Below are 27038 nucleotides of genomic sequence, written 5' to 3'. Positions count from 1 at the left end.
AAGATAATATTTGTCACGTGTCGAATAATGTTGACCCGGGTTGTTAGTTTTTTTATTTGAACGGTTCAACTTCAGCGTCCACTGAAATTTTTAAATTTAACTTTCGACGTTGGATAAAGGTACAATTACAGTTAAAGTTCATATTGAAAAATTTTATAATTTAAAATCGTCAAATAATCCAAAGTAACTTTTACTCGATCCGTGATTTAAATATTTTTTATTCAGTTTAATGCTAAATTCTGGACATACGTGGCACCTTTGCATGTGGCACATTTTTCCTATTTACTAAATTTCTTCTGCGTATAAGTGAAAATCTGCGGTATATTTTGCAAAATTAGGAAGTATTTTTTTTTAAGGATAAGTGAAGGGTAGTTTTAATTTTCTGTGCTGCGAGTACAGTGCGAGTAAATTCGTTCTGCAAGAGCCAATACTGTAGGCGAATATAATGAATAAAATTTTTTAAGGTAAGATGATATTTCGTAAACTTCATTCTGAAACACTCGTTCGAATTCACTTCAAAATGACAGAAAGGTATCTTCAATTATTTCCTTACACATTTATTAGCATTCTTTCAATTTCTGTTCAGAGATTTTACTGTTAAAAAAGAGCAAACAGCAATGTCTAACCTCTAGATGCATTTCTGGAATTATATCCAATGCTCTGATTCAGCTTTCAATGCATTACGTTCGGGCTCCACGTCCGTTCTTAAGAAATTTAATTCTAATTGGAGAATCCAGTTTCTCGGTTAGCTCTGAAATTCCCGACGCACATCGTTGCAGCGTATAACCTTCGCAGCTTAAAGCAAGAACGCCTAATGACAAATTTTCCCGGAAATAAGATCTTCGTCGAGGGCATTAGCTAAATAGCGTCTCTGGTTCTCATTGTTGAATAAGCCAGCGCTGCCGAGCGTTTCGGTGCAAACGCTTTAATTATCTCGCTGTCTTATGTCCCGATTTAACGCGACGGAATTATATCGCAAGGAGAGTCTAACCGAGCATAATTTCCTGCAAAACGACCGAATGGGAACGCGGGGGGATAGAAGGTCTGCCCCGCAAAAGCCATCGTCTGCCGAAATCGAATCCCATCGATTGTCGCGATCAAAATTTGATCCGCACGTCAAGAGTGTTTCCCTGTCGATGCTTCGGAATCACTTCGCCTGGCAAATAACGAACGAATTTACGAGGATGCTTACTTGTCAAAAAAGCAGGCCCCGCCCCGGTGGGAGTAAAAGCATTCGCGTGTCTTCGAATTGAATAGAATCGGTCATTGCCGGGGCTATTTTTCATTCGATTTTTCGCGAAAGCGATGTGTAATGGAGTTGGAATGTTTAATGGATCCATTAGGGGCAAGAATTAACACCGGAATGGCATTCAGTGATATCTGAAAGGAAATTTGATACCCGGGGTAAGAAAAATATCACAATTTAGCAGCGGATAGATATACGGGGTGGTTAAGTGCCGAGCATATGGCGAATCCTCGCAGAAAAATAAATGGAAAATGTGGAATAAAAATTTTCCCTATGATCCCCCGTTTTCGAGAAAATCGATTTCATCTCTCAAGATTTACAACTCTCGAAATTCAACAGTTCCCTGATACCCGAGAACACACCTCCCAGCTTTGCACAGTAGTGGAAAAATATTTCTTACGTCACTCCTAAATTTATTAGTAGCAAGCTACAAATTTTCGCAATAAATAAATTTCGCAATAATATTTTCCCAGTACTGATAATAAGCGAGGTGTAAGCGATAGCATATTTATTCAAGCGATGCAATAAATATTCTCAATACTGTATTCTACGATTCGTCACTTACAGAAGCAACTCTAAAATCGCTTTACCAAACACACATTCACGGATCAAACCGTTTACGCTGCCCTTCCATCAACACAGAGAAGTATCAATAATTACTTTTTCCCGGTGTCACGGTGGCATTCGAGTCACGTTCCTCTGGGCTCAGCTGGAGACGATTATTCTCCGCGATCCGATCCTCTGCCGATCGCTTCGATCGCTAGCCCGGCGCACAACCGTAAAGACATTTATGAGCTCGTTACACGTGGCGATGTATGTAGATCGAAGCTTGATGCGGCAGTAATATGAATGGTTCTTACCGTACCGGAGTGGGCGATCGTTTTCGGGCCGCGTATCGCGCAGTTTACAGTAATTAGTCAGGCATGATGTATTAGTTGGGCGGCTTTCCGCGAGCGTATCGTGACGTATGGGGCTGCTGCCATACGAGGGATCTCCGAAGTTTTACTCGGAGATTACGTACTTTGTTCGAACCGTTGGGGCCAACGCGGCGAGTTAATAATGGAGTGGCGCGATGGCTGCGCCCTCTTCCCACCGGAGCTTTACTGCTTTTCAATTGAGACGCTGACTGGATTAAGGGGACGGGACGCGTGCGAGGGCTTTCCCATTCAGTGAACTGTGACGCGTTTCCCAGCAGACTAACCGAATACGGTTTCAATGCCCCCCGCCTCTGTGTATCGTGAACAGCATAGGGATCTTAATTCGAACGATCGTTTCAATAAATGGTCGGCGAGGTTTGCGCACTTCGCTCGATTTCAGTCCTCGAATCGACGGTTATTAAATTCTGCGGGGGCTGCTTCTGAAATTGGGCTTCTAGCGAACTTTTAGAATAGAGAGGTTTGGAAAGTTGGCGGGGGAGAAGTGGAAACTGGAGGTCGTAGAAAAATAGTTTTTTTAGTGATAGTGGTGGATTAGATCAATTTCATATGAAAGAGAAAATGGAAACAAACGACCCTTCATTCTGGAAGAGTTGGAATAAATGTGTAACTATTATATCTATGGTTAAAAATTAATACAAAAAAAACGGCAGCTTCTTCAAAGATGCATCAAAACATGGTCCAAATTGCAGATGAATCGCAACGCTAGATTCTTAAAAAAAAATTCCCAAATTTTGCTATGTTTTTAGCCTAAAGAATAGGATTCCTCCCCTTAAACTTGCTCGTACAAAGGGTTCCTTTATTTCGTATGAAATAGAAAGTCGGAAGTCCTTTTTAACCGTGGGGACGTTGAGCAACTTTGAAAATCTTGAATAGAATTGCGGATTTATTTTTATATTTGCAACCAAACCGTTGTTAATAACTAGCGATGTAAGCAAAGTTTAGTCGGAATGATTCTCAAAGTAATGCATGCATTAAGTGGGACAGACATCAAGATATAGCGAGGTATGATTGATGAGCTAGAGGAGCAATGTGTACGGGGGCAAGGGGAATGGGTGCGTGTGTAGTCAGACACACTTGACTGCTACCATATCTCCCTGTAATTTTCGGTACGTGCATTATTTTAAAAACTGTTTCCAACAAAAGTTGTGCAGATTGATACGAGCTGTAGAAACATGTAATAATTTCACAAAATTGTTCGGGTTATTCTTAACTTACACCGTTTTTCATTAATCAGTCATTCAGGAAAAATATAGAATCTGGTTTGTCAATGTCGTTCCAGAATGTGTTTCATTTAACGAAGTGCAATGAATGTATCGTGCAAGTATCATTAATACGTGGTCCACAATCTTTTTGTAAAGAGGTTAACGAAACTTTCTGTACACGTCACTTCGAAAACAGTTTGGAATAACACTTCCGCAGAAGTTCTTAACAAAACGTTTGAAACTATGCCACTTCCAAGAACCATCGTTTACTGAACCAGGGAAGATTAGACAGTTTCTTTCCCACGTGAACTGCAAGTACCATTTTTATGAGAATGTCACAGAAAGTCATTCCAGTAGTGCGAGCACATTCATAAAAACTTTTAAATCGAACAAGTAAAACACAGCTCCTATTACCTTTCTACTTCTTCACGCGTAGTACTCTAACTCAAATTTATTTTTCTGCGGCAGGTAACACCGTTGTAAAGGACAAACTTTACATGAACGTTAGAGTGTACAGGTGTTCGATGTTTCATCGTAAATTCTCGAGCAATTCAACGTTGCAGTTCGCGTACAAATTATCCTCGAAGCAAAGTATTACGTTGCTCACTATCGTTCGAACAGCTTTGAAAATGCTAGGGAAGATTTTGCTCCTTGAGTATCTTGCTGTGAAGTTGCAAAGCCAGTGCAGATATTAATACTGCAGTCAGTTTATGGTCGCTCTAAGCCCTTTATGCTCGTGCATCGACATGTAACTGTCGTGCACTTCCATCGCCTTACTCAAGTGTCGGGATGTAGACGATAAAAGCCTTTATGCTCTGCTTCACAGGCAAAATTCTAATATTATCTGCACACTTTCTATATGAAAAAAAGCACTTTGTATTAAGCCAAGAAACTTTCTGGGGCTTAATCTTCTGTTTAATCTTGCTCGGCATCGTGCATCAACTCTTAACGAGTAGTTCTGCTTCCGTCGATTAGTTTTCCCTTTTACAAGTTACTGTAACGTTCAACTTCACCATTGAAACTTCGGTCGTGAAATCTGTCTTTGCGACACTAACGTATACACGTTAATTGGGTAAATTATAATTACTGCAAGTGCATTGTAATTGCTCTTACAATTTTCTGGAAAATTGCTCACAGTGTCTTACAATCAATCTGGTTCACTAGCAATTTTGTCTGCAAAAATGACACTGACGTCAAATATTAGTAACATTGAATTGTAACCGCGGAGAGTAGAGCACCATGAGCAAATGACAACTTAAACGAGGGTAAAAGAAAGGAAGTCCATCAGTGTTAGTGTCCCCACAGGCTTCTGATGAAGCTGTGTTGTGGGTAAAACATAAAAATGGTCCTTTATAAAGATATTTCACTTTCCATCCCGAAAACATAAAAGCACACTGCAGAAAGTATTATTAACCATTAGGGCTTGTCGGTTTTTATTTATAAATTTGTAAAATTTGAAAACCGGTTTTAAAATGTAGACAAAAAAACGATTTTATATACTAGAATTAACATGGAGAAATGAATTAATTGTTTAATTAGAAACCTTCACATTTTGACTTGAAATCGCCTCGGACACAAGCATATTGTAGTAGGTAACAGTTTACTGTAAAACTATCATTCATGAGTTCATACTTTCTAAAGAAAAATACTAAATGGAACAAAGTTTTATAATTTGGTACCACCTTTCAAAAGATTTATATTTTTTACGAATTTTAGTTATTTTAATTTTTTTTTATTTGGTTTTGTATAGATAGAGTATATTTTATTTCGTTATATTTTTGTAATTCCATAATACTAATTGAACCGAAATTTTTTAAAACAAATACAATTATTTATTTACTATTTTAATTACATTTTTTGTGAAAAATCGAAAACCGGTTTATCTGGTTTTGGGGGATTAGTGGAATTCGGAATTCGTTTTTTTCAAAAGTCGGTTTTCGTATTAACCCTATTGATAAATATTATTCAAAATCGCCCTGGATCACGAATTTGTCTTCCTCTTGTATACTTTACAACCAAACACCCGGTAACACTTTGTTCCCTCTTAATTAACCGTTCCCTCGCTAGATAGAACGCGCAAGTAGTAACGCCCAGTGTGTGGTCAGGCGCAGACCAATAATCCAAGCCGTGGCATTTCAAGCTGGGTTCTAATTACAGTATTAAAAGTGCCCTTTCGCCTTATTATCCAAACGATTCACAAGAATCTAGACCGAGATCTCGACCCAAGAAAGCGCCAAGGATCTAATTAAAAAATGTCAGAACCAGTTGGTAAAATATTTGAAAGCATAGCAAATAAAACACTACGGCTTACTAAATCATTTATAAAGGTATTTTCAGGTTACACATCCACTAAACTGTACAGTAATGTGCCATTTCTGTTCCATTACCGCGGCGAGTTGCGGGCACACGATCGCCCATTGGCTATCGCGCGTCACCAGAGCGCGCTCTCGCCACCATTCAGAATTGGATTGCGCAGGGGGATGCAAGAAAATTCGAACAAAATTGCGTATTTATCGGCAGCGAGCCCGCGCTAATGCACGTATTTCCGCGGCGGTTCCAAAGCCCGATAATTTCTTTCCAGGGGCCACCACTTCGACAACGATAACGCAATCATGGCGGCCGTGCAGACGTCGATGTCCATTTATTCTTTCGGCACGTAACCGTATCACACGCGATATTTAATTGTTAGATTTAGCAGCCGCCTCTTAGATCGCTACTGGCCGCGTTGCTGTAAAACTCGGCGATGCTTGTGTACCTACGTGAAAGCAGACTACGGCTGTCAGCGGGGAGAAAAAGGGGGCCAACGAACGAGCTCGGACGATTAATTGCGTGCGATGCGTGTTTCATATCGGCCCATTGGCTAATGTATCGCGGTTACACGAACGGAGATAGGCACGAAGCTGGTATAAGGACGCTCCCCGAGGCACGATCGAATCTTCTTTGCAATTTCTAGCCTGCCGCCTCGGTCGCGATGATAGGAGCGCTTCAATCTTCGCGAGGGGCGGCTGCGTTTGATGATCGCGGAGCTCGCGATCTCAAAGTGCATCGCGGAAATCGGGGTTTAGTGCATCGAAATTATTTAGGTCGCTGTGCACAGACACAACGCGCGCGCATTTGGTTCGTTCGATCCCATGTACCCAGGCCAGTTGAATTTGTCTGTTTGTCAATTTTTTGTTAATTCAGTCAGTGCTGTGTTTTGAATAGAGCTCTTTGAGATTGGTGTGTATTGAAATACGCGCCAAGATCATTAGCGTCCGACTGCGCCATCTGTCGCGCGAGTAGGTTTGGTTAGGTGAGTCCAGGGTTGCCAACTTAGCTTTTTTGACGCCACAATCTAGAAATCTGGCTACTTTTTAACTTGGTTGGCGTTGGAAAATTCATTTGGCTTTTTTTGGCTTTTTTACAATGCTTTCTCTAAAACTTTTCTTTTTTACCAGCGGCCGTAGCCGTGATGGAAAATACCGGTTCTTGTTAGATCACCGAAGTTAAGCATCACGGGGCGGTGTACTGGAGAAAGATGGGAGACCACCTTTCTCCTGGTGCGCTGCTGATGCTGGGATCCGAAGGAGACAGGAGGAGGGGAAAAATGGGACTATAAGTTCGTTGGGCAATAGAAGCAAAAATAAGCTTGAAACCGCCATCCTGCTTAAAACACAGGAAAACAATAAAACATAACATAACTTTTTTTAATAATTTCAAATGGAACAGTTTTGGATTGGAATATTTCAGCATCAGGGACGGCAAGGAGCAGAATGCAGCTTCTGCTTCTGCTTCTTGATGTCATTATAAGGATTAGAGCAGAACTAGTGTTCTCCAACAAATGTTGCAATGATTTTAGTGTATCACAAACAAATGCTTCAAAATTTAGCAATGAAAAATGTTTATGATTCCAGCGAAGAGAATATGGATCTCGAACTTTTATTATGATTTAATTACTATGAATATTTTTCAAACATATTTGGCTTTTTCTGATTTTTTGTTTAGTATTATTTGGCTTAAACGTAAGATTTGAAGTTGGCAACCCTGGGCGAGTCGGGCTTTTGTAGCACTACTAATTCGAGTGGATGTACAGCTCGCGCACTTTTTAGGTTATCTTTGTATTATCAATTTTATATTTTTCTATGTGTCAATTAATAAATAATCTTCAAACGTAGTTATATGTAAGAGGTGTGAAATACATAACCAAGATGTTAAAACTCGCGAGCGTCTTGGAAAGCTTTGATGACTATTTTCTTATTAATACGATACATGAGAAGTTAATGAAAAATAAATGTTATTAAGGATAGTTGAAGTTGCACGAGCATTTGACTTAGTTCTAAATGCGAGTTTAAGTTTAGCAAATTGCGGAGTTAACCTAAAAACGGAATTAAGGAGCGAAGTATTTTCCGAAATCAGTAAAAATATTGCTCCAATTTAAAGAATGAAATATCGTACATTTAAATGTAGCATGCACATTAGCATCAAAGCTGACATCGTGGCACCAGTTTTAATACATAATTGTAATTGATGACACGCTTCGGCTGCAGGATATATGTTGAAACGACATTGGCGGAATTTAAAATTTGTAGGTTAAATTCGATTCTTCTATAAAATTTAAATGTTTTCAATATTCATAAAATTGTTGCTGCAATATGCACAGCGCAGCTGCGCCGTGTCCAGCTATTATAAATTTATTTTATCGACTATCGCGATTTTAATGAAAGAGGCGAGATTAATGGTAAAAATTTTTACACCCAGAATATTATAGAATCGCGGACGCTTATCTAAATGACGTGTGTGGAGATATTTACGAGACACTTCGTGACTAAAACCTAACGAGTTAATTTCATGAATAACTTTAATCAACCTAGTTACGCGTAAGATAAGTGAAACATTTTTTCCATTACCAACTGGGTCACTCTTATATGAAATAGTGTTGCATTTATAACTAGGCACCTGTTTAGCTGATTGCCATTTTTTAACAACCCCCGACGAACCATTTGTTAAACTTCAAATGCAAGTAATTCTACCACTCAAACTTCTGTGGCCTATTCTAACAACTATGTATTTAAAACACCGCAAGCCATTTTTAAAATAAACACAATATTTTTGCCAACCACTATCCAGTAACAGTATTTCAATTACTAGAAGTATTTGCAGACAAGAAGAATAAATGGCACTTTTAATTCATTAGCGACTTTTTGAACGGCATTTGGCTCAAACTAAAATAGACTACCACAGGTGCTTCAAACTCTGTATCACGCAGCTTTGAAAGAATCATGAAAGCAAATGTACGAGAGGATAGGTTGCGTTTATTAAGTAGAAGGCACAGCGCGTTGGCGAGGGTAAAGGCAGATGATCGCGGTCGATTATCTGGCTTTAACGTTAGAATCCATCGAGGGTGAAAATTTGAAATAAAACAGCGACAAGCGGTCACGAAACGTCGCTGGTCTCGTAGATAATAATCGCGACGTAATAACGCGATAAATAAAATGGGAATAAAGGGACATGCAGACTGGACGATAAACACATCCAATTACTAAAGTATCCATTCGTCACATTTCTGTAATTACAAAAATTACAAAGATTCGCGAATCATTGGAAATACACGGTGATAAACGATCACATTTTAACACCCGATCTCCCTCCCCTCCCCATTTAATTCTCACTTTTCTATTGCATTACTTCGCGCCTTCTAAATACCCCCAGAGTTTCACAATTTTTCCAATTTCCAACTTCGCCGACTGCCCTTCGTAATTACGCCTCCTCCCGGCCGCCCCTAAAACTCGGTTTTATCGTTCCTCCTCCCCGTCGCCGCAAGCTGCTCCCGGCGTTATTTATTTATACGCTCGGGGCATTGCGTCGGGCCTTTGTTGCGCCGTCAAACGATCCGGCGACCCGGCGCTATTGGTTCGCCGATATCTTTACGGGGTCTCGTTGCAGTTAAAAAGAGGCTTGTAAAGTGTTTTACGGGACAGGGGCTTCGTGACCTAGCGAGCAGAGCCCTCTTCTGAGTCGGCATCCAGGCGGTGGCAAATGAAATTCAGGATTAAGATTGAAAGCTGTCGTCGCTGATGGGACCCTGGGACACGCCGCGACGGATCGTCCCGAAGGTTCATGAAATTTCATAAGACCGCCGCCTCGTTCTCGTCCGTGCTCTCCGACTTGGCGAAATTATGTTAATCCGAGGGCCCGCGATTCCAATGACAACGGGATTACCATTGTCCTGGTTATCGTTCCCGCGCGTCGGGCCAGACGCCAGCCGACTGCGGCCGACTTTTTCAAGCCAGCATTACGTGATTACAGATCCAATCCCGGGATGATGATCCGCGACTATCTGATGCTGCTCTCGTGGCTGTGCGCGGCTCAAGGGAAAATAGGTAAATGCATGCACGCTGTACGTGACTGTGCCACTTTAACTTTCTCCGCGAGCGTTACGTGCACACGCGCGGGCAGGTCTGCGCCGTGTGACTGGCCGCGTACATGGCAGTCGTCAATTATTAAAACCGAGGGGGTAGGAGCTTTTGTCGGATGTGGGTCGATGTTCTTCGAGCGCGGCGGGACGGGAATTTATTCGACAGTCGCGCATACGTTAGCTTTACTGTGCACGGTTAAGTATGGATGGGATTAACAAGCCGCTGCGCGAGCGGTCTAATAACGTTACGGAAGCGACAGTAATACCTTGACCCAATTTCGCGAGCCACTTCCAGGAGTGCAAAGTTTCCTTTCGGCATCGGCTGAGTTTGTACGGGGAAATTGTTAGGATGAGGCGTGAATTAATTTTGCTGGTAAAAAATTTTAACGTCTGTCACGAATTGGTTGTATCCACTTGCGAGGGGCATTGCTTGGAAGGGAGGATGAAAATTATAGACAGGGTGTAACGCTCGTGGAAGTGGGTGCTAGGGGGAATTGTTTTTCATTAACTTTATCTGTTTTCGGACGTATATTTGATCCGCGAAAGTGGCTTTATCCGTGGTATGTTTTGCAGGAGGATTTTATTTAGTAAGGGTGAGGATATGTTTTGAAACAGTTGCTGGTCTTCAGAGAACATATGCCTGTGAGGTAAATGTCCCCTTAGCGACCATGTCTTCTTTATTGATCGGTCACTTCTACTTTCCAGTTGGTCGTGGCACCTGACTAGAAGCATTGAAGGAAATAAAAGTACAGTAAGATACGTTCGTAAAAGCCTGACAGAAATCTAACTTGCTGTACTTCAAAAGTGGAACGTCTAACAAGTTAGACAATCCCATAATAACAACGATAAAAGGGGATGCTTAAGATAAAGAATTAACCCTTCGTTGACGCACCTGTTTTTTCGATCAACTTTGACATGGGTGACTCACACTCAGAGAAATTTTTGAACGACTGCCATTCTCATCTACAGAATCCAATCGTTATGAAAAAAATCATGGGTCAATTTCGGGGTCTCTAGAATGTATTCCACTAGTTTTTCTGATTGAAAATTTGTCGCAGTTTTTGTAAAAAATTCTAAATTACAATATGTCGAGAAAAAACGAAGAATATCTTCAACAAATTGTAACTCTTGCAAGCTTCAATATTACAAGCTAAAAATCTACAGAGTTGTGTTCAGATGTAAGAAAAAAAAAAATAGTTTGTAAGTAGGCTTTAGGAAGAAGCTATTTATTTTGCATATAGAAGGTACAGAGCGTGGGAATCAGCTTATGGGTGGCTGACACCCTTAGTGTCAACGAAGGGTTAAGTCAATAAAGAAGCCAAGACAACGAACGTACTTCCCACTGTAACTGTATTACAAACGTCCACATTCCAATTTAACAATTCGCTGACTTAGCAGGCCAGACGCATCAGCGAAGCACAGTAGCGTTCAAAGGGCCGCATAACGGGGCGATGTATGCCTTTAAAAAAATCTAAGAAAGCGATCTGAATCGCGAATCGCGTGTTCCCTCCGCATTCGTATTCCCGTTGCCCTCCTCGTTTGTTTTGATAAATTCCGCCGCCGTATCGGGCCCGATTTCCTATTCCAAGTACCTCGCAAAGTGGCCCCCTGCCTCGCCCACTTTCCCACGGGACGCTGGCTTGCGCAGTTAATGTAAAACAATCCACGGTGGCATCAAGTAATCGAGACCGTCTCGCAATTGAATTCGACAGCCTGGAAATTCATCGCGGCTTCCTCCGTCCCCCTCGCAACGGGGCTAGCCGCGAGGGTTGGAAAGGGAGGCGGTAGCTTCGCCGTGGTGATTGCATTCGCGAAAGTACGCGTCGTACGCCGCGACGTTACGTCAATTTACAGGGCAGCCTGGGTAGGAAAAGTAACGGAGATATGCAAATGCGACGGGGACGTACGCGAATAAAAGCCGAGACGCAGAAGGTACGAGGGTCGTTTCTCTGCTTGCAGGGTATTTCTGGCACATCACCGACATCCACTATGACCCGAAGTACTCCACCCAGGGCGACGCAGCGAACAGTGAGTATCCATCGCGCGGTGCGCGAAGCCGCCGGGCCACGCACGCACCCCGTTCACCAACTGGCAGCCGCAAGCCTCTTTTATGTTCGGTCCCCGGTGTTCCCTGCACGGAGCCTGTATCCCCTTGGTATTTGCCGATCGTTTTAAAGTAGCTGGCACGCCTAGCTGGCACGGGGCTCGCGTGGAATAGCGGCGCACCGAATCGCGGCCCGCGAGGAGATGGCGCGCCTTTGGGCTCCTTCGCGTATTTCGCGACGTATACGGTGGCAAGTGCGCGTTTCAATGTGGCAGGTATGTTGGTTACCGCGACGGCGAGTGTTTCCGCGATAGGGGAGGGAAATCTACGGGTGAAGTTTGCGCATTGAATAGAGGAATAGAAGGGAAGTGTTGATAGACGTGGGGACCATTTCTTGTATTCTAGGTGTAACTGATTTCGGTACGAGGCTTGGACATCCAAGTTTGACAGATGGAAATTTCTCAGTGAAAAGAACAGAGGAGCGTAACGTAAGAGTAGGTTCTGTAATTCGTATGTGTCTCGGGAGCCACGGAAAAATGGTCCTCGGGCGGATCTTGCGGATCCTCTGCGTAGGGGAGAGGTGCTATGAAAGAGACAGGTTTTAAATGAAACAAATTATTAATTTGCCAAAATTCTAAATGCATCGCACGTATAAGCTGCTTTCCTGTTTAAGGTAACACTAGTGCCTAGTCATTTGACGTAGACTTCACCGCGGTCTCACTTGCAGCACATCAGTAATCCGCGGGTGATGTTTTTCTGATATAAAAGGAAAGGTTTTTCTTAGTCTCCTGGGGCGGTTTGTGAGATAATGTTATATACTAAGTCTTATATGGTTAAAAGAGACAATATTCACCTGAAACGATAATGTAGAACAAGTAAGCTTAGTTGAATATTTTCATTGTTGTGTGGTTATTTTATAATATCACTTATAGTCTTAAATGGGACAACATAACAAGTCTGGGACGTGCGTTTCATGACTGTCCCTTTCATACTTACTTAGAATGACTGTTCTGACTCGAGCATGGGCTTACGAAAACGAGCGATACTATAAACAAATAATTAAAAAAATAATAAGTGCTGCGTTTGTGAAGAGAAATTTACTACCAGTGAAGAAGATAGGTTCCAAGGTAAAAAATTTGCGAAAAATAGGCCAATAGGTCATGCGGAATAAAAGGTGTATTAATTTGTTTGTTCCATGTGCTATTAATGATATTTTAATAATCGATGTCAATTTTGTTCTCACTTCGTTTATTTTCATTAACGTGTCGCTTTTGTGACGTCTAATGTCCCATTTAAGGTTACCTACCTGTAGTCGCGAAAGGGACATTTTCGACTTATTTGAAAATCGAAGATATTGTTATTTTCTGTTATTAGTAACGAGTTTGCAAGATATTTCTATTGAAGGCCAATAAAGATACTTGCTATTAATGGACTTGTGTTCTAAATACCTGTCGTGATATTATCAGAAATGGGCGTTAAATAAAATTGTCCCTCTTATAGCACCTCTCCCCTACTGGTCTGCCGCCTTACCAACTCCACCGAGGCCGACCCTCCGAGGTCTTTTATTCCGGGCTCCCTCTTGTGGGGATTCCACAGTACCAATAGTTGCAAAGTAGACCGGGGGCGATAGTAACTCTTTGACTTTGAAATACGATTACGCCAGAACTATTACAACAATAGTTCTTATACGAAAATGGTACTTACTTATCTGACATTATTGGGTCAGAATAATTTCGCCGTATCACAAATAATATCCGCGTTATTAATAAAAAATTAGAAGTGCAGAAAGTATTACAACAGTCCCTGACCCTGGGTCGGTCACAACACTTCATAGGGTCGATAGTAACACATTAACTCAGCGTTTCTCAACCTTTTTCGAGTCGCGATCCTCTTTCATAATATTCAAATAACCTGCAACCCCCATCCCCATATAAAGTAAGGTTTTAACAAGGTAAAGGAAACGAGTTAAAAATAGGTACCTATTTCAAAATATAATTTTAATTTAATAATTAAAAAAAAAAAATTGTGAGGGACCCTCCAGAAAACACTTCGCGACCTACAGGTTCGAAATCACTGCATTAACTAAATAATTTATTTAATTTTTTTCTTTATATCAGACTCCCGTTTCTGTTCTCCTTTTTTCCGTTTCTCCCCTATTTGAAACCTTTCGGGGAGCAGCTTTACGAAATGGTCGTACAGATTACGGAATAAATTCGTCCGATGGATTTATTTCTTCACTAAAATCTGAACGTCACGTTGATGGTGAAAACTAATTCGTCGCACTATTCGGTTCTGTTGCGGTACAACCGACCCCTACTGCCGATGTTACAATCGACTTAATAGTTAAAAGTGCTAAGTAGCGATCAGTATTATATTAAAAGATTAAAAAAGAAGAAAACCACATACTTGCAGATATATTTTACAATTTTAAATCGACAAGAAAAAATTATTTTCTTTACTATCAAATTAAAGATTAAAAGAGAAGAAAACCACATACTTGCAGATATATTTTACAATTTTAAATCAATAAGAAAAAATTATTTTCTTTACTATCAAATTAAAGATTAAAAAAGAAGAAAACTACATACTTGCAGATATATTTTACAATTTTAAATCGACAAGAAAAAATTATTTTCTTTACTATCAAATTAAAGATTAAAAAAGAAGAAAACCACATACTTGCAGATATATTTTACAATTTTAAATCGACAAGAAAAAATTATTTTCTTTACTATAAACGTTATCGCCTATCGATACTGCTAGAACACGAATGTATGCATTCCAAATGTCATTTTTCATCGCATATGTACCTATCCAAAATTTGTGTTAACATCTATTATATATTTCAAGATATATAACGCGTTACAGTCGCCCCTACATTCCACCCTACCAAGCAATTCTGAGATTCATAGGAGTTAAGAGGAGGGAGTGGGGAACAAGAGAGTCTATAAGAGGCGTTTGGTTCCCAGCCAACCAATAGTAGTGGCTCTCCATTAGATGACTCGCCAAATATCGCACCCATTTATCGCGCTTCCTCAACGACTCCGTGGTACTTGAAGACTTGCTTGGTATACCTGTAACAGTCGTTTAAAAGGAAATTTAAAAAAACTGTCAAAGCCTGCCACCCCCTTTTCCCTGACTCCCTGTCATTTGTATGTTAGCGACGAAAGGGACGTGACCGTGTTCCCTTCAAAGCTCCTGCGTCTCCCACGTCCCTTTTGCCCCTCTCGCCGAGTACACGTGGCATTCGCCCAGCTCACCCAGAACCCTTCGCCATGTTTCAGTGTGCTGGAACACGAGGAACAGCATGGATAACGGGCGGGCACGCATCGACAGGAAGCTGACAGGAGAGTTCGGCGACTATAGCTGCGACTCGCCGTGGGCTTTGATCGAATCAGCGGCGAAGGCGATGAGATCGCATCGCGGCGAAGGAATCGAATTTGTCCTCTGGACGGGGTAGGTACGCTTAGAGAAAGCGGCGACGGGGGCGACAGTGCCTGAAGTGACGCTGAGGAATCGGCCTCCTCATAATCGATTAAATCCCTCAGTCGTCGTGCAGACCGGATAAAAATACTGCCGGGGAATTATGTTTGCTGAGACGTTAATTGGACGGCTGCAGGAAACTCGGCTAACGAATCTTATGGGGATAATCGGCTCGGGCTGGGCGTTATTGAATCAGGGGGCTGCTTGGACGGTTAACAAGCGTTTGATCAGTGGCCGATAGATCGTTTCAATCGGGCGAAGTTGCTTAATTGTGGCGTTTTGTATCCGCGACGAAAGAGTATAAATGGCGATACTTTAAATAAATTGGAGTAGTATTATAACAGTCTGATTTATTACGCTACTAATCAAACTGGATTAAAGACGGATATCGTTTATCGAAAGATTATCGAGGCCAACCAGAGGGAGACACTGGGCAACCGACAAGGGAACACCCCCAACTCGGAGATTCAAAAAATTATGAAACTTTAGGGATATTTAGAGGATATATAGGCATATATTACGCAATTTTTGTTTGCTACCCAAATTCACTCTAGGGGAGTGAAATTGACCCCTGAAAACCCAGCTATTTTCCTAGAGATAGAGAAAAGTTTTCGGGCAATAGATACTTCATTAATTAGGAATATTATTTGCTATAAGTGATACGCGAGTTATAACAGAGACTCAGAAAACAGCCGAATTTTTAAGGGTTAATTTCGCCCCCTTAGAGTGAATTAGGGCAGCAAAGGAATCTGCCTCTCTACATATTACAAAGGATTCATAATTTTTGGGATTTCCAGGTTGGGGATATCTTCCCCTGCGAGTTGCACTGCCAAGTCTATTGAGATTAATGAAAGTGACAATAATTAATTGGTTTAGTAGTAAGATGAAGAGTGACGAAGGTCTGATAAGTCGATTGTGGAAGGACTCCTAATGTATGCTGAACGTGAAACTAGGAATTTGACCTAGATATTTGGGTGAACGTATAATTACACGAATTGTTTCGCGAGCAATTAGTGAATCGGTTGGATAAGTGAACGAAAACTGATCGATGCCGGGCGCGGAATTTTGAGCACTAATCCGATGATTGATAATTTGCAAACTCGACGGACAAGAATGCAATGGGCCGTAAGCATTTGTGTTTGCACGACGCGGAATTGGTCCAGCCGCGTATCCTGTATGAATTAAACCGTACAAATTGCTGGTTTAATGGAGTTTGATCAATTCATCGGCCACAGAATTGGGAATATTAATACACTTATGAATAAATTGTTGGAACAATCGGCAGTGCCCTCGCGACACGCGGGATCGTAATGAAGATTGATGAATACTGTTATAATTTTATTACCCGGCCTGTCTTTATTATTTCTTTCCACTGTCAGAGGAGAATAATGGATACAGACGGCGCATTTCATAGCAGTTTCATCCACGGCTCTCTTCATTTTTCACGTCTCCCATTTATCAACAATTTGTTCATATTTTATGAGAGACTAAATTAGAGAATTGCGATCTCCGCACAGTGGGGTAAAGGACCTTAAAAGCTGGCGTCAATTTCTAGGCGTCGTGGAAATTTATGTCAATTAAATAACTTAATTAAAAACGATTATTTTAAAGTGAATAAAACAAACTATTCCTCTTCTAACATTATTTAATATATTTTTCTACATACTCTATAACACAATCTGCGAATTTATTTGAATAAATTTAATTTAATTTAAGTGAATTATGTTATTTTTGATGATACAACAATGCAGTGATCGTGTTAATGATCATTACGACTTATAACTGGAGGCAATAATAAGTTTAAAGCTTCTTTGGGCAGAGATCCATGATTTTTGGGGGGTAATCGTCTCTTGCTGGTTCTTACGGGATCTGAACTTAATAAAAACTAATCCAAAATATCCTGATTGCAAAAAGACACTATTTTCATGAACTCGGAATCTTTTTGAATAACTTGACATTTTAGGGATTCGAGCAAAAACGAGTACAATCTGAAAGTTAATCTTAGTTCTTTGATAATCAGAGATGACCACTGTGCAAATAAAAATGCTTGAAGTTAACTAAATGTTTAATTGTTTTTGTAGATCAGCTGTGGTAATTAAGGTTATACGAGGCAATTTTTAATTAAACTTTATGAAGGTATGATTGCTGCCGCAAACGTATAACAACAAAAAGTAATTAAATAAACACCTGACATTGACGTCTCCATCGCGAAACAGAAGTTTAAAACACAGAAGACACAAAAAATAGCTACACAAAATCGTTTGATAAATCGCTTGGAATAATTATGTAATGGAGTTCCTACAGCTAACTGTTTTTGACCGACTCGGGTAAGGAAGGAATAGCTGTAGCAGGCTGTGGTTATACGTTTTATTGTGCCCACATATTTCAACTATACCAGGGATAAAAAATCAGATATGTAAACATTCTTTTGTATTTCGATTTTTCGCCAACTTTTAGGGTCTCCCACCCCACTGTGCTCCGTGGCGATTCCATTAATTAAATCTTTCCTTTTAATTCGCCGACTGGTTTATAAAATCGTCAGAAACTTTAGACCGTGGAGTATCGCTCTTCTTACGCTCGTGGATTCAAACGCACTATTTGCAATCAGTTGATGTTCTCATTTTCATTCGTAACAGAAGATATAATTTACTTTATTCGATTTTCCACAAAAATTTCTACACTATTGTACGTTACTTCCTTGTGTATACACTGGGTTTCGTCCCGTTTAAATAAATAATAATAATAAAAACAAGTCACTGCAGATCGGAAATTACAACTAGAAATTATACAACTGCTTTTATTTCGAAGCTGAGTCCCCAGAATGCAATAGCACTACTTAAAGGCCTTTCAATTTCTTGTAAAATTAGAAATTTGCATATATCGAGTTTCCCTTAATTTTAAGGTACCCTGCACAAAATATACATCTTCGGGTAAATAATAATTCAAGAAATGCTTCGTTCGATCATACTCACGTTAAAGACAAAGCAGAACTCCCGTTAAACCTGAAATGTAGTTTCAGGTTAATAGGAAGCTGAAGTATCAGACAGTGCATGTTCGCTGCAGGTCGATTTTGAGCTCGCAGATGCTCCAAATTCATTTCGTCGATATCGTGTTCCATCGTCAACTTATAGCGGAATGCAGATATTGCACTATTGCACGGACAACCTATATTTTTCGGCAGAATCGCACGCGAGTTCAGCAACTCCTCCACTTATTTCTAGCGATTTGCAACGCTCGGGTTCCCACACCTTCGATTTAAACCAGTTCCCAACTGGCTTACGTGAGTCTCGTGGCAAATCTCGGTGGGTCTGGAATTATAGAAATTTGAAGGAACGCTAACTACGCGACTATTAGTGGCTACGGTTTTGGAATAAGGTTTCCCAATTTCGACGCTAGAAAACGGCTACATAAAATCGCCACCGCAGATGTAATACAAATTCGGTATTCATCAACGCGACGGCACAGAATCAGCGTGCATTCATGCAAATAAACGGCGCTCACTGGTAACAGAGGGCAAGCCAATCTTCAATGGCTTCAATCGCGGCTGTCGCTTCAACGGCGCGTTCCAGTAAATCGCGTTTTACCTAAACTTTACAGGTTGCCGATTAAGTTGTAGCGACACTTGCGCTCACGCGACACCACCTACTCCTCGATTCATATCATTTGGCTTCTCGAGCCTTTCATTTCGTGCCTCGAGCTTCGTTACATTAATCCCGCGATACGTTTCAGCGAATCAGATATATATATATATATATATATATATATATATAAGAAATTCCCACAGCTCTGATTTTTGCGGGCTCGTAGCCGCTGTGATTTAGATTCCTCGACGTTTCTCTGCTTAAACGGCAGGGAAAATTGATGGGGCTGGACAATTCCCGTGAAATTATTGCGGCGCAGCGGAGTCGAATGGAATTTAATAAAGAAAAAGCCGCTTATATCGGAAAGGAAATCTCGCTTCGCGGGCAAAGTTCAATCGCGACAATCTTTCAAATGGCCATCCGCTGAATCGCACTTCGAACTTCGCGCGTCGCTGATTAAATTGTACGTCACGTTTTTCCACGCAACATCTACGATCCCGCGATTTAATCTTCTCGATTCGTACCGCGCAGTTCCTCCAACTTTCCGCTCAATTTCGTGTTTCAAATTGGCACGCGTAAATCTCGCGTTTCCCCGGCGCGAAATCGAAACTTTGGGAATTTATGGGGATCAAGGAACTTTATGAATTCCGTAATTCGTCGGGTAGAAAGTACCTGATGGAAATGTCTGATTTCTAGAAATCTTTAGTGACGTTTCTAATTGCCTCGCTTCGTCGTCTCTCGCATGCCTCGGGAGATCGTCGATGCTACGCGTTGTATGTTCGCCGCCAGCCCCGAACGTGGCGCTTATAACGAGAATATTTACTGTGCAATTTCAGTCCAAAGCGCACTGCAATCATGCGCGCACTTAATAATATCCTCAAAGCAACCCTAATCGGTAAAAATGAATGAAACAAAAAAATTCTCAGGGTACAATAAAATACTCCCCACTAGCAGAGAAGACATTCAGTAACTAGCAAACTCAACTGCTACAACAACCTTACTAGTGTCTGAGTAAATACGGGGTGGAAACTTTTGCAGTCTGCTGATTAAGCCGTAGTTACACGCGCGCGCACGCATTCCCGCGGCACTATCGTTTCTTCGTGTTTACCAGCGAATCGGAGTAATTCTCGCAGCCCTCGTCGTATGTAACCAGTGCTAACGAGGTTGTAACTACTTGTTGCAGTGACGCGCTGACGCGCACCGCTGGCATGAGCCCCGAGCAGCGGCTGCAGTGTTTGCGGAATTTGACCGATCTGTTGTCCCGCACGTTCAAGGAACAATTTGTGTTTCCTGCGCTCGGACACGAGGACATCGGGGTGAGCTTCTCCCAGCTGGCCGTGCTCTGGCAGCAATGGCTGCCGCAGGAGGCTCTGGACACGTTTCAAACCGGTGAGCAGTATATGTCGAAGCGTTCTGATTGCGTTCCCCATCGAGAGGCTCCGCTGGCCAGGGGCGAATGCCTCCGGTTGCCGGGCGGGCACGTGTTTTGTAATGGTAAACAAGGCACGGGGAAAATCGGATTAAATGGAACGCGCTCCCCGGGATAACTGAAATTTACGGGGACCATTTTTCTGGGGAGTGCAACGACTCTCGCGATTAGGAGTTTTCGGCCAGCGTACGTGCCTGGGAAGGGGAACGATGGTGGCGGTGCAGTCTTGCGCCGCTTCTTGGTGAAACGTTTTTGTTTATTCTTTGACTCCTTCGACGTGAGTGAACGGTACAGTTGGAATGGAAAGGTTCCTATGGGCAGGCTTGCTCAGAGTCGTGTTTCGTAATGGGAAACAAGGCGTTGGGAAAATGCGGGCAAATTAGATTAAATCGGGGGTGTGCTTCTCTCGGAAAGCAGAAATTTAGGGGCACAGTCTTAATGGAGAGGACATGACCTTGCACGGAATTATTCAGTTAATGAATATCTTTAAAGCGGATGATAATGATATAATAATAATACAGTGCTTGTGTGACATTTTTTGATTATAAAATATTTTGATAAAACACTTTATCAAACAGAATTTATATGCGAAGGTCTATTTAATTTTTATTATTATTTATTTAAGTATGTCAACAGGGTAAACCCTTAGTTATAAGAAGTACAAATAGCATAGAACAAACAATTAGGAGGTACAAAAGAGAAATAATTAAAAGAAACAGAAGCAGAGAAATAAGATGTTCTTGTCTTCAGCTGAAGCTACTTTCTTTAAGATCATTACGAGTATTACGCAATAGCAGCTTGGTTAACTGAAGTGGTAAAACGACGTGAAAGCCAAGGTAATTGAATTTATAAACAATGGAACGATCCGGTCGAGTGGTATTGAACACGTAGACGGTTAAATTCATCTGGAGTTGTTGCGATCCGAATTAGTTTGAACGTTTATGGTGGAAGTTTCACTAGAGGGGAGGATATTCTACAAATGCATTCAGATTACGCAACGTTCGAGTAACGATGAAGTATTCAAATAACAAACTTCGAAAACGGCGGGAGTTCCGACGTAGAAAACGTCGATCCGAAAGTCGTTGACAGAAACAACGGGAAGCGGAGCGCAAGCTGAAGACTCATTCGACGATTCCAAACCCTTGTTACAGCCGGATATTATACGATAGAACAGCGCTCGGAGAAGTATCGAATTATCTTCCTGAACACGAATCTGTGGTTGAACACAGCCGACAACCGTATGCTGCAGCGCACAGGAAGCAGCCCGATCGATAACACGCAAGATCCTTACGGCCAATGGTCCTGGTTCCAGTCGACCATCGAGAATGCACGGAGGAAGAAGGAGACGGTAAGCTCGATCCTCCTCAATCTGTAATATTAACCTCCTAAAGCGCGCTGTTATCGTGCATTGTTGTTTCCCCTGCTTTTATTATCCTTCCCCGAGCGGGCGCTGCGGCCGGACAAATAATATCCAGCTACCCCCCGAGTTATATATCACTATTAAACTCGCCGCTCCCGAAACTTCTGTTTATCCCGGGCACCATCCATCGCGTAAACCGACAAGATTGCGCGTCGAATTTTATCCCTTTTAATAAGTTTCCCAGCGGCTAGCCGCCGTTTAAAGGTTGCCCGTGCCTTCGCGGAGCCGAGGCAACGATCAGTTAATCCCCCTTGCGAAATTAAAACCGCATTACTCGCCGCTTTCGCGAGCCTTTCTAGCGCTTCTGATAATTTTCACCTGGGCTTCTTGATACGTTTACCAAGAATGATACTCTTGTTAATATTACATATTAAATGTCATTGGGTTTGCTAAAGGGGTTGCGAAGGTGTGAGATATTTGTTGGAAATGTTCTCAGTGTTCTGAAGCACTTGTTTTAACGTGGGTGTTAATTTTGGGAAATAGTTTTGTCTTCGTATCAATTAGAGATTTGATTAAAAATTATTCACTATAAAGTGATCTCTACCATAGGAGACTAACTCTGAATCAGCAACGCAAGGGAATATGATGTTTCGAAGAGCTTTGTAATTCATGGAAATCGTTCTAGTTCCCTTAAAGGTATCTCTTTAAAGGGAACGACCCTTTTCCCGTGACCAAGAAACCGAGCTTCTTTACATTTTGCTTGTGGATCAGAGACTTACGAATGTCCCAAGAGAATTGTAAATCGATAATTCCGAGAACCAGCGCTGTTAGGAGGTTTCGAAAGACCCGGGGCAAACGGAGAATTTGTAAGCACTCGTGTCGCCCCCGCAGACAAAAATCTCTTCCTTTCTTAAAATAACTGCAGCGAGGTTGTCCCGAGGACGCAGAGAGAACGCAGACCGTTAACATATCTGTGCACCACGGGATGATTGCATTCCTGCCCGTGTTCCATTCTTGGTGAACGAACTTCCCACTCGGCCCCTCGATGCGTCTGAATTCGCGGAACGTGGAGTGATAGCGGGGCGCTCTTTCCCCTACACGGCGACGTGGACGTAAATCGACGTTTATTATGAAATTTCTTCCCGAGCTGACTGGCGTTCTTCGTGAAACTCCCGCGACTAAGTGGTGACTGTAAACTTTTAATTGCCATTTCTTTGGAGCAGCCCTTTCGGACGAGCATCCTCGGCGAGTTGGACTGGGGGTGAGGGGGCGAAAAGAATTCCCCGCCACGGCGACGATACCGACCCTCTGTTATCAAACGTTACGTCGCGAGCGCAGACGTGTTCGTTAAAGCGGGGAATTCTAACGAGCAAACAAAGAGGGAGGGATATAGGACGAGCTACGGAAACTACGCGAAACGGGTATTATTTGCGTCTTCCTGTTCGCGTTTCCGTTCGTCGCCGGGTCCCGCCTCGTCTCGCGCAAAGGGACGATACGTCGCCGCCCCGACAAAGGGCGCGAACATTATTGCGAATATTCCAAGGGTGGAAGCGTAACTGAGCCGTTAAGTATATTTAACTTGCAGGAACGGTTCTCTCTTTGCCCAGCTACGGGCTCGATAATTAAAAGGATCAAGCCAGCCGTATAGGAAAGGGTCGAGAGAGAGTGTGTGTGTGTGTGTACGTTTGGAGGAGCTAGCGAGATTCGAATGAACAAGAAGGAAATCCAGTCGGCGTAACGACGAGTTCGCGCGGAACTTTTATCGGCGAAACGTCAATTTCCGGGGATGAAAATGCTACGACGGCGCGCAGTATCAATATCGACTCTGCTTCGTTTCCTCCATTTTGGTCTCTGTCGCGATAAATTATTTACACGGGGCACGGTTATCGGCACGACAGGCTATCAGTCAATAGCAGAACCACCAGCCACGGGGCTTTATAGTCGGGAAAACAGCCGTCGGATCCGCTTTCTCCGAAGCGTCTATGAGGGTACGAAGGTGGCATTAAACATTCGACGTTTGTGCGACAGCCCGATGATTGTAACGCCGCGTGAAGCAGACGTGTGCCCGTCGAACGCTATTTTTCGGGGCGTCTCGTGTGGAGTATTGTGATTTAGCTGATCGTTGTAGTACGTGTGGCCTGGAGCTACTTTATGGGAAGGATTGAAAGGGACTTCAGATTCTGGCAGGTTTAATTAATAGCTCTGATAAACAAATTTTTGGTAAGGTAAGTTCGGGTAATAAGCCTCACCTTAAGGTTCTTTAATTTTTTTTTTTTAAAAAAACTTGTGCATATTTTTGAAAACTTTTTTTTTGTAGAAATCTATGGACATTAAACTATACTCTGTAATATTTGTAACAATATATGAACACAAGAAATACGGAAATTAATGGGATTTTAAAAACCTTGTAAACTGGCCTTATTTCCTGTAGTGCAGGTAATAAAGTCTATTTAATATGTACAATTCGGGCAAACAAAGACATCTTCGACCTCAGGTGCGAGTCCAGCGCATTCCTCATGTATCCAGGTGAAACACATGACACACTGTCGCATATCTGTCTTGAATGCAGTTCTGCATAATTTGCAAAACCAACTGTCTGCAGAGCTACCGTCCACGTTTTCTCTGGAGGTGGATGGCGTGGGCTCTTGTTCACACACTCTTGTCTTTTTTCTTCCGGTCGAAGTGTTACGTGCTTTCGAGCTCTTCTCAATATCGGTTCTGCTTTGGAAGAGGTCTTAACTTGTTGAAGATTGAATATTTTTATCTTTTGTTCCGATTTTTTAATTGAGATTGCGTATTGGAAACCTCACTATTGCTCGGTCAGATAGGGTGCTAGAATATTATTTATCATCGCTCAGATAGGATGCTAGACAGTCGCAGTGAAAAGTTGAATAACGATAACAATAATAATATTAATTCATAAATAAAGTGAATAACATATTGTAGCGGCAATAATAACAACGTTTTCCGAAGAATCATAATTTATATTTATATATCGAACTATGAAACTATAGAAATATAGCTTTTATATGGGCGAACGAATGGAATCAGTAGAATAGGACAACGTCTAGAGCGACGGGATGCGCGTCATCGTGTATAGGTCTGTGGATCTATGTTTGTACGACATTTTGGTGTTATTATTATTATTAACGTCTTTATTGTACTAAGAGGGTAGTTTCATTATAAATTTAACGGAGATAGAGGAGGAGAGAAATTCTTATCTATATGATTAGTGAAGTATCAGAGTAAAATTTGATCAAACAGTATAGGAACTTCCTGTTCATACAACTTCAATTTGGAGGGTCTGCTTCAAGTTTTCGTGTAAGCCAAACAAACTCCGCCGTGTGCTAATCCAGCAGATATAGCTAGCCAAGATGATAATACGTAACAAAGAGGGTGATTTAAATTGAAACTGCAGATGGAATTGGTTGATAATATTCTTGCATAATTAAAGTAGTTGGAGGTTGTTTTAAGTAACCACAATGAACAAATAAATTGCTCGCAACTTCTTGTGCTGCAAGTTGAAACTCGTGCACCTGAGTCATTGTTGCATCCACAGGGCTCGAATGGAAGAGAGGGATTTCATTTTAGTCCTGTTTAATATCCCCAGAATTTAAAATTCTGCGTCTTGAATTTACCAATAATTTTCTGAAATATTACATTCCTCGAACTTATTATGACCATCGAACTACTTTTCAAAGGTGATGGTACTTCTTCGAACATTCTGCGCGTAGATCGATATTTAATATCCACGCTTATAAGTTACGGGAAACAATACAAAAACTAGCGCGGCCCAGTAAGCCCGAAGTACTTAAACTCCAGCTGAACTTTAAAAAGGAATAAGGTTCTGCAGCTCCCTATCAGTTTGTTACATAAAGACATCATTTACCTGTAAAACCGCGTCGCTACGAGTGCAACGCAAAACCTAGAAAATATTCGAATCACAAGAATTCGGTAGATTTTTATTAAAAACGTCACTTCAATCAGGGTTGCGTTCGAAAGTGGCTTCACCTGCACACGTATTCAATGTGCATCCTGAGAGACATATTACAGATTGTAAATTATAACTTTATTTCTTCTCCTAAGGCAGTGATGGTAGAAGCATAAATTTCTTTTTACGCTATTCGTCGAAGTGCTCTTAAAAATATTGTCTGTGCTATGGACGGCAATAAATAGACGTGATATATACCCTTCGCCTGAATATCATGGAAACGTTTTATATTTACTATCATATCTCGTGACACAACCTACGCAGCTGCTACCATTAATGTATTAACAGTAAACCGGTAATAAAAAAGGGTAAAAACTAGGGTAAAGACACAGCTAGCAAAGGTAAAAACCATGTTAAGGTGAGTGTCCCAAATTCTGCTGATTTAAGAGGTAACTCGTCATAAAGAAGGTGTAAAAAATTTGTTTGAAAATTTGCAGAGTACTTGATTAATTCTTTAATAATAAATCAACCGATTCAAAAGCTATTTAAGAAAGATATTTCAAGATTGTTAACTATTAGTAATCTCTAATTAAATACATAATCCTCTAAATGTTCGTATGTCTGCTCATGAAAAATATTTTGAAAACTGTTTAAATAATTTAGAATTACACTCCGGGACAAAAAGATAGCACATTTTATATTTTTTAATATTCTGTACTATAAACTGAAAGAAATACATACTTTTTTATATCAGCAACTCTGGGCATGGTAGCAAGTGTAACGTGTTGAATGTCGTCCACAATATCCATTGCGACAAAGTTATACGAATGTAAACATAAACATCGTAGGTCGGAAGTCGGACAAAACAATAGCACAAATAGCAAATCTACGCTCCTCAGTTGTACGTAAACTATTGAGTGACTAACATTTATTGTAAAAAAAGGTTAGCGAAGTGTGCACTAACAATCAGTGGTGTCTATTTATTAAGAAAATACAATAAAGTATTGAAAATGGGCCGTGCAAAGAGACTGGATGCAAGTGAAATACATACCGTATTAAAATTAAAAGAAGAACAGTATTCAATTGCACAAATATCCAAAGTTGTTAATAGAAGTCGAAAGGCAGTTATGAATTTATTAAAAAATCCTGACAACTACGGGAAAAAAAAGAGTTGTGGACGCCCACAAAGTTTAACAGCTCGAGAAAAACGTGCAATATTAAGAGCTGCATCCAATTCAAAGATGACTGCGAGGCAAATTGCTGAAAATGTTGGAGTAAATACTAATGTCAAGAACGTTCGACGTGTTTTACAAAACTGTAAACATTTAATAAGAAAGAAAATGCAAAAGAAACCGTGTCTAACAGAGCTTCATAAACTTCAACGCTTACAATTTGCAGAAAAGAATATACATATGAAAAAAAAATGGCGT

At 41.2% G+C, this 27038-nt stretch overlaps 1 protein-coding gene across 3 annotated transcripts in view; it reads left to right on the top strand.

The window, feature by feature from the left end:
* LOC143374325 (cyclic GMP-AMP phosphodiesterase SMPDL3A) overlaps positions 1-27038 on the top strand; it is an 87857-nt gene that overhangs the window by 45527 nt on the left and 15292 nt on the right. For 2 of the 3 annotated variants that reach the window (XM_076822373.1, XM_076822372.1), the window contains exons 2-6: positions 9672-9745; positions 11740-11808; positions 15109-15280; positions 20072-20277; positions 21469-21665. In XM_076822373.1, coding sequence (XP_076678488.1) covers positions 9685-9745; positions 11740-11808; positions 15109-15280; positions 20072-20277; positions 21469-21665 — 705 coding nt within the window. In that variant the 5' untranslated portion in view covers positions 9672-9684. The remainder of the gene's footprint in view (positions 1-9671; positions 9746-11739; positions 11809-15108; positions 15281-20071; positions 20278-21468; positions 21666-27038) is intronic. The other variant, XM_076822375.1, reaches the window with a different exon arrangement.

The sequence above is a fragment of the Andrena cerasifolii genome, chromosome 10 (assembly GCF_050908995.1).
Source record: "Andrena cerasifolii isolate SP2316 chromosome 10, iyAndCera1_principal, whole genome shotgun sequence".
In the NCBI taxonomy this organism is placed as follows: domain Eukaryota; kingdom Metazoa; phylum Arthropoda; class Insecta; order Hymenoptera; family Andrenidae; genus Andrena; species Andrena cerasifolii.
This window is presented reverse-complemented; position numbering and strand designations above follow the sequence as displayed.